This window comes from Cariama cristata, unplaced genomic scaffold (genome assembly GCF_000690535.1).
Source record: "Cariama cristata isolate BGI_N322 unplaced genomic scaffold, ASM69053v1 scaffold43683, whole genome shotgun sequence".
Classification (NCBI taxonomy): Eukaryota; Metazoa; Chordata; class Aves; order Cariamiformes; family Cariamidae; genus Cariama; species Cariama cristata.
The window spans coordinates 9,756-18,763 of NW_009607456.1; the positions used below are offsets into that span (position 1 = coordinate 9,756).

Here is a 9,008-nt window from a genome sequence, read left to right on the forward strand (position 1 = left end):
CAAGTTCTGTGCTTTAACATGGGAAAAACAGCAAATGCAGACAAGATGCAAGTCGGTGTTCTTAAACAAACCCTGACGTATACTATTTAATGAAAGCTTCAATACAAAAGAATAAAAGAAAAGAATTTCCTGGTCTAAGTTTCAGCAGCCTTCTGCACACTGAAACCAAATTAATTTAATATTAAACACATTAGAATTACGAACTCTTACCATTTTTTTCTTGTTTTTCCGAGTTTATCTGAAGAACAGTTGGGATGTCAGTACTAATATGGAACTCGATTTTTTTATGACCTACATGCTGTGGCTGCTCAAAGACATCTGAAGGTGACAGTGTAGGGTGCAAACTACTGTTTAAAACAACACCATGTTAATTAAAGATTCAGACACTGACGAATGCATTGTCAAATACAGGATTTCTCCTAGATAGATTTTATGTTGTTGTTTACCACAAATACATGAGTTCTCAATTTCATCAATTTCACCCAATACAGTTCAAGTTGATTAAAACACTGCAAATACAGTAGGTATGGCTGGCAGCAAGAGCAAAACCAAGAATTACATACCACATTACTGTATAGACAGGCATTTATGAAAAGTTTTATCAGTAACTTAAATATGAAAAATAACTGACCTTGCTGCTGCTCTGACAGTGTACAAAATATATCAAATTTTAAAAAAAATATAGCAAATAAATTGGAGGAAGAAGGCAGCTTAGTAAAAATGCATTCACAATTGATCATCACTATATAGAAATACTACACTGGTGTCTAATGTGCCATAGTAACGCAGTATCAAAAAACAAACTTATTTTAAACCAAATCAGTCTTTATTCTTTTAGTATCATCTTTTTCTTTATTTTAAATTTTTATTTTAAGAAGTACCCCAAACAATAAATCCAGATTGCTTCTGTTGGGGAGGTGATATTAAATGTTTTTTCTTTTTTATGAAAAAGGGATTTTTACTAGTTTGATAGCAAGAGAAACATAGAGCTTGAACTAGGTACACTTTACAGATTAAGGTTGTTAGGTAGACTTGAGCTCAAATTACACAAAAATTCGGACCTTTAGAGCAATAAAACCAAGCATGAGGGTAAGAGAAGACCAACTCCACTACCAAATTTACCTACCAGTGAAGAATGCTTGTTTTAAAACAGCAACACTAAACCAAACATGATACAGAGAACACCATTTAGTAAAAGGAATAATCTTCTGAAAAAGTGCAAAAACCACAGAAACAATACAAACCTGTGGGGAGTACACACGGGAACATTCAGTAAGTCTTTAATTCTTTGCTTTTTTCTAACACCACGCCTCTTTGTGTTTATTGGTCTTTTAGGTTGAAGAGTTGCTAATTCCATCAACTTGTTCATTCTATTTTAAACAAAATTTTTAAAAAAACTAAAGTGATTTACAGTTCACTTGAAAATACTCATTCTGAAAACCCTTCCCCCTTCTTTAAAGCCCTTGAAATACAACTTTTCAGAATATGGTTATAAATCGTAGCTATGCCAAGACTGAAACTACATTAATAAACTATAACACATAGCAAATTGATATACACAGAGAACTTAAGTGACCAATCAAAATGGTAATGAGTTCAATGATGCCACTTCCTTCCCCAAGGATGCACCTAATTAGGACACTGAAGCTGTAGAAATGCTAAGAAGTCCCAAGCTGAATCTTTCTTTATAATACTATTTCCACTCAACAGGAGTCCCTTTTTCCAAATGCATGCATTTTTCCCTGAATATAGCATAGGGACTTTCTGATTTACTTTTCAGTTTAAACAGCAAATAAAGAAAATTGTTTCTTCATTTAGTATTAGTTTAAAGATTAAAGAAAAAAACAGCTATGATGTAATTCAGTCCCAAAACCGCAAGAGAATCCTCAGCACACACAATCTCCCATTATTACTCTTAGCAATACACACTAATGTAAAAGAACATTTTGGAATTCAAAGCGCACATATGATTCAGGCTGAGTTTACTCAGTAAAGATGTGGAAAAATGAAGAATCCAGAAAACAATCTAATTATTGTTTCCTTATATCTGCACTCTCTCTTCATTCTGAGTTTTCGTTTTGTTAGCTTTTTGGGTTTTTTGGACATGGGAACAAATGGTAATTTGCATACCATTGAGCCATTTTCCTTCTCTTACTGTGATACAAAACAGCACTGTTCTAAGTCACTCTGGAGCTTCCTTAAGCATCTGGAAAGATTATCTATATACTGCAAATGTTAACAGATTCCACCATGTGCTGAACTACAAGCTAGAAAAGTAAAAGCACCACTTTAAAAGAGCCAAAAAACTTGCAAATGACTGTAAAATGCATACCTCTCCTTTTCCTCCTCATTATCACTCTCATATTCTGATTCATCTCCACTAGATAATTCCTCTTCGGGTAAAGGAGGCTCTTCAGGAGGCAGAGGTGGGATTGGGGGAGGTGGCACAGGCACTGGTAAATACTCTTCATACTAATTATGGGGAAAAAGTAAGAAAGTAACCAAACGTTTTAAGAAAAAAATTGCATTCCTTGTTTTCCTTTACTGAATAAAAACAGTCAAAGCAATAAATTAGAAGATGACAAGAAGCATTTTTTTTAAAGTATGTTTCTAGGGATCTAGATGTTATTTTGCTAAACTACATTACTAATTAAAACTTTCCACAAGAAAAAAAATTTGCTGCTTTCTGAAGCATTAACAGTGAACGTTTTCATTCTTTTAATTTGAGGAGTCAAAAAAAAAAATAAAAAGCACAACCACAGCCCTGATTTTTCACTTTGCACTCAGCTTTGAGGACTTTCCTGAGAAGAATATGGTCAAAACATATAGGAGGAGGAGGCCTAAGCTCCCACGCCATCTCAGTTTCTACACTGAACCTTCCACCACCTATCAAAGTTACATTTCCATTTCTGTAAGGAGCGAGGATTTCAAGGAAACATTTTTTTCCACTGAGACTGCAAAAACCACATATAAGGAATTTCCTACATACAAAATCATCTCCAGCCCCACTTTCAACTATCTTACTATACTCAACAGCTACTTTTATGTACCATCAATTCCATAAGGCACTGATGTCTTATAGCATTAGAAGTCTTCTGTGCCCTTTAGAAACTGCTCTAGGAATTTTGAGGACTGTCTTCTCACTTACTACTCTTTTAGGTATGACCATTACATTCACAGTGCTTAACCTGGCCCAATACCAGGCAGCAAATAAAATTATATCCAGAAAATCACTGTGAATTTATTTATTTGATAGATTTATTTCATGGTTTTCTTTACCAGCTAGCTCCCCTGTTTTTAGAAGCACGTGTTCTGTTAGGGCAAACACAAAGTGTAGTGGAGCACAACTTCACTATATCCAAATACTGTAGCTATGCAAGTGTTCACCTGCTCTGTCTTCCACTGGCAGTCAGTCAAACTACTCTATCACAGCAACACACAACCAACACCACAGAGCTGTATTTTCTATTTCCCTTCAGAAACAGCTCCCCCTAAGCCTCTGCCAGTTTCCCTCAACCCTGCCTCTTTCAGAAAAGATCCTGGAGACAGAGCAACTTAAATCCAAAAGTGTTGTATCATCTCATCAACCATGTGAAACTAGTCAGAACTTCAAAGAAACACACAGATCAAAGAACTTAACACATCTTTGTAAGGCAACAGGCTAACAGTATTCTTTATTTCCCTTATTTGTAACATGATGCTATAACCTCCCTTTTTTTAATACTCAACAGTTTTAAGTATTCCAGTGCTACTGTGATACACGTTTATTTCTTTGTTCTAAGTATAGTTAAAAAGATTTCTTTAGAAGACTAACATGCACATCTTACCCAATGAAATGCAGTAGTATTTGCTATCCTGCAGAGATTTCTCCAACTTTTAGAAGCTTGAACTTAGCTTTCCTACCGTTTTGCAAACATTTTAAATTGTGAATCTGTTTTACAGAACTTAAAACATATACCAAAAAAGTTACCATTGGAGGGCGAGCAGTAATTGGTCCAAAAGGTGGAGGAAGATTCATTTTATTCATAAGATGAAGTACCTGAAATTATTCAAGATAAGTAAGATTTCCTTTCAATAAATAAATAAATGAATGAAAGAAAACAGTTCCTTGCTAGGTATCAGAGCCGATCGCATCTGGCAGGTGTTAATCAGCCTAGTTTTAATGAAGATGCAACTACATTGGTTATTAAACAACGTGAAAGCCTGCACCTGAGATCCAACACTAGCGGTAAATATGAGCAACAGCCTAAAAAGGCTTATCAAAAAAAGTAAAGCATCTTCTCAAGAATGAAATTCCAAGTACTTAAGTTACATCTACTCAGGAAGATCATACTCGGTTAAGTCTTCAGTGTCAATGAAGTAAGTTACTTTTGGTCAATAAATCTTCTTATCTCAACTCAGGAAAAAATTAACATTGGTTAACACTATCACAGGAAAATTAACTTAATATTTACTATGACAAAAATTATTACTGTAGATAATTAAAAGAGGAAAAAGGAGATGTTTTTATTTTTAGACTTTTTTTTTTACTTACCTGGACATAAAATTTGGGCACACTTGCCAAGGCATTTGCTATATTTGCTAGAATTGAACTTGAAGGTGGTGGATACAAATATTTGAGGCAAGAATTGATGGGAAAAGTGAGGCTGAGGAAAAAAAAGATTAAAACCAAGACATCTTAGCACCTTTATCATATAATGACAGACAACAATTAATGATTACTAGAGATTTAACTATTCATTACATCTGAAGTGTCACTGAATTATTATTTCCCCTAGAACAGTTTTGGGCCACTTACATTATGTCTTTAACATCAGGGAGCAGTCCCCTAAACGCACAACAGACTTACTGGGCTTGGGCACAGTGAAAGTATTGATACATACAGAAAGCCCAAAGCACACAGAAACAATCAACATGTCCAAAATCAAAAGCACAGCATAGCATGCTGTACAAATATCACAAACTCAATGCTCAAAGCGCTGGATTTATTAGCACAAAAAGAAATTTATTCTTCATGTATGCAAAAATGCAAATGGGGGAAAAAGAACAAGAAACCTCTGGAAAAACAAAAGTCAACAGTACTCTGCTGTTAATACAGGGACAACCTACCCAGTCCTCAAACTCCTGCTAGGAAAGCAATGCATAGTGCTAGAAGGCTATTATGCAATCCACAACTTCACGGCTCAAAGCATCAGCTATTACTCAACTGTGAGGGTTCTAAACTTGAAGAACTAAAGTTTCACCTTTATGACAATTCTTACAGCTATGCATGTAGAACATCAGTGTACTATGAAACAAAACAACACAGCATGCTGTGTTTGCTCGTGTTCAACAGCGCATAACAAATTTCAAAATTATTTTATTCTGTTACAGTTTATTAAGACAAAAAACCCCACTAACCCATGGTTGGGTGCAATTCCATTTTCTATTTTAACACAGCTTGGTTCTTTCTTTTCTTCTTTCACTGGCTCTTCTGAACTGAAAATTAATTTAGCATTAATTAAAACAGGGAAAATCAAAGTGCCTTACATAATATATTCAGTATGTTTAATCTCATCTATTACAAAATAGAAGAAATAATTACTATAGTATTTTTGACATCTTTTAGCACTGGCATTAGCACATTATTAAGAATTAATACATGTGGATCATTATAACAGCCAGACTTCTAAAATAAATATTTATGCAGATTTAAGTAAGTCTGCCTATATTCAAACCCTTCTGACTTAAATTTACTCACAGGAAAATAACTAAAATTATTTGATGTTACTCTCTGTTCAGAAACTGTATAAAATCAAAGGTATTAAATTATTTATTCCACTCTCTGAATATGAACAAATCAATAACTTAAAACCTCTGTAGTTGATTTCAATTAAGCACTGTCACATAGCTTCTATCACTTAGTTACATATTACACAGGTAAACCTGAAAGCCTAACTATGCAACTTATTTTTTAATTAAGTACTTGACAGACAATTGAAACCCAAACTATCACAGTTCGTGGTCACACTAGCATCAGGATTCCTTGATTATTTTTTTTTTAAATTTTTAAATATTACACATTCTTTATTTGAAGAGAGACTCAGACAGTTTTGTGTCTGTTCTGCTCATACTTCAAGCTAGGTAGATGCAAACCAGCTCCAGCTTAGAAGCCAGTGGCTACAATGGCAGTCTTATACAGTTATGCTATCAGGTGTCAATTCTGCCTGACTCTTGATTAGACTAGAAAGAAACATCAGGAAACATTGCACGCATTGTTTAACAGCAAAAGAAAATTATAACCCTGATACACAAAAAAAGTAGAAAAGACTTTTTTAAACAGAGGGAATCTGTGCAACACAGAGGTCAGCTTACACAGACTGGAGTCCTCCTCTGTAAATGAGAACTAACAAGACCATCTGCTGATTAAAGATACTAATAACTATAGGAATAAGTATGGGAATTATTTCATGATGATACTGAACGGAACAATACTAATGGGCGGAATGCAGTCATTTATCTATGGATCTGAACTTGCCTGTTAACACTTTCAAATGGTTAGAATTTATCCTTTGACTTAACAGTACTATGAAACCACCATGAATACAGAATTTCCTTTCCTTGACTACAAACAGAACTAAATTCTTATGCACATACCTTTGACACTTCTCTGAGACAGAAGGCTGGCTAAGCACCTGCACACTATCTTGCTCCTTTGCAAATTCAACAACTAAGGTGTGACCTAAAAGTTTCAGCTGATGCAGTCTCGACAAAGCCTTCAAATAATTGTAACAGAGAAAAGAAAGAGAAGAGGAAAAACATCAGAATTATTTCAAAGCATAACTGTTTTTTCTTTGGTTGGTAAACTACCCATAGGACGCAGTCCCAACTGCTTTAAGCTAAGTCTGTGCCACTACAGACACAGGTAGTTCTGTACCATTCCTGCCTTCACAGCCCTGCTTTTAGCAACCTCTTTCCTGCTAGCAGGAAGGAAAAAGATGAGGTTGAACAGCTACAATCATTGCAGAGATTTTGGTCATCTGAACACAGTAGCGAGAAGGCAGTCTTAACAATGACACTTACTGCGTAGTCTAGTAAATATCTGTGATTTCAAGTAACCAACCTCTTGCTCATGAACTACAAACATGCTGAAGTCTGCTAGTAATAGCTGGGAATTTTAAAATCAAAATTCTTAACAGTGACACTAGGAAGTTCCAGGATTCTGCAAGTCCAGATCCCGACAGGCTGTTAACAATTGACACAAAACAACCTAAATTCACTACTGTTCACCTCACATAGTCATTTTAACTTTTTTGAGTAGTACTTTACAGCATGGCCTAAAAAAAAAAAAAATAATAAAAGCAACATCAAAAAACCCAGGGCATAAGATGGAAGTTCAGGACACGGGCTTTTTACCAGATTTGTATTTAAAAAGCATTATCAGTATTACCTTTTTGGCATCCATGTCCCCCATTAACATGGCAGTTTTCTTTTTCTTATCAAAGTTGGGCATTGAAGGCAGTCTTGAATTATGTACATCACTATGTCTGAACTTTATGGCAAATATGCAATTATGCAGGAGATAAGTAAATTATGTTTGGTTTATAGTTTATATATAAATGCACGCACACTCTAGACAAGGCCTTGACCAGTCTCAACTCATGTAAGTTTCCCACACTCTCTGCAACAGGTTGGATCAGATGACTTCTACAAGCCCCTTCCAACCCACCTTTCTTATGATTCTACAGAAGCGTTTGTTTTATCAAATCCTTCAAGCACCTCCTGAAACAGAACTCTAATATTACATTGTTCTGCATTTTGTTTTCCTGACACCGAGTACTAGATGATGTGTAAAACATTTTAGAGCACAACTGGTAATTCAGAAAAGCGCTTTGCTAAAATGTTCAATAATAAACTCAATACAAACCTTCACAGCCGCATTTTCACTGGGAAAGGTAGCAAAAGCAGTATGTTTCTAGAAAACAAAAAAAAAAATTGTCATACTGAATTCAAATCAACAAGGTAAGAAATTGCATGTAAAACATATACCCACAAGTAAAGCATAAGTTCAAGTTTACATATTTGAAAGCCTCCAGACAGTAGTCATCTAACTCCCATGTGGGGCAAAGGTGAAGGACTAGAGAACATTTTTCTTAAGAATTTAGGACAAGCACCTTCTGCAGTCAAAAATTAAGACAGGAATTCAGCAGTTTGAGGAATACAAGAAAACAGGTTTTGCGCTTTTTTTTTTTTTCTGGTAAGCAAAAGCCATTCCAAACTGCAAGAAAGTACATTTGATGAAGAAGTTTAATCCTCTTTTCAAAAAAGGAAATTTATTTCAGCACCTCTCAGCAGAACATTTTCATCAAAGCAACCCCTAAAAGTAATACTTTTCCTGCCACAAGAGTTGTAACTATTGTTGTGTTCTGAAAGTTTGGATGGTTTCTAAGCAACATTTTCCCTTACTTTTTAAGTCTTTTTTAAATTTAAGCTTTCCAAATTACATCACATCCTCACAGAATACAAAGTTCATCTTAAATTTGTTTTAACAAACTTTATGACTTCATCTTGCCACTACATGATTCAGTATTGAAAACCCAAAACATTGATACTTTTATAAAAGCAGCTATCAGGAAAACTATTATAACAAAGTCAGTGTTTCTAATATCCCATAAAAGAAAGCATGACACTGACACAAGATGTGGTCATTATTTATCTGCAGTTCTGCAGGAATACAAGGATCTTTCCAAACAGTATTTGTCACCAGACACATATTGCTATGCTTCTGTAATTTGGAGGAAAAATAAAATTAAAAAAATAAAGATTTCAAGAGACAGACCTGTGAAACTGCATCCCCACACCTACCAACAGACCCTTCTGCACTGCTTTTCCACAGCCTTATTCCTAACAACAACGAGGCCAAAACTGAGGCCAAGGCCCCAGGACTTGCAGCCGGCGGTGAGACGGGACCCTGTGTCAGACGCTCTCCCGACCACCCCGCCTCGGCCCAGCGGTGCTCTCCCGGCGCG

At 35.4% G+C, this 9,008-nt stretch overlaps 1 protein-coding gene across 1 annotated transcript in view; it reads right to left on the reverse strand.

Annotated features, from left to right (window-relative positions):
- RNPC3 (RNA-binding region (RNP1, RRM) containing 3) overlaps window positions 1-7,954 on the reverse strand; it is a gene marked incomplete at its 5' end in the record, with an annotated part of 10,844 nt that extends 2,890 nt beyond the window's left edge. The window contains 8 exons of the mRNA XM_009696712.1: window positions 211-344; window positions 1,245-1,370; window positions 2,333-2,472; window positions 3,971-4,039; window positions 4,535-4,646; window positions 5,401-5,478; window positions 6,637-6,755; window positions 7,907-7,954. Of these exons, the coding sequence (XP_009695014.1) occupies window positions 211-344; window positions 1,245-1,370; window positions 2,333-2,472; window positions 3,971-4,039; window positions 4,535-4,646; window positions 5,401-5,478; window positions 6,637-6,755; window positions 7,907-7,954 (826 nt within the window). The remainder of the gene's footprint in view (window positions 1-210; window positions 345-1,244; window positions 1,371-2,332; window positions 2,473-3,970; window positions 4,040-4,534; window positions 4,647-5,400; window positions 5,479-6,636; window positions 6,756-7,906) is intronic.
- Between the last annotated feature and the right edge of the window lie 1,054 nt (window positions 7,955-9,008).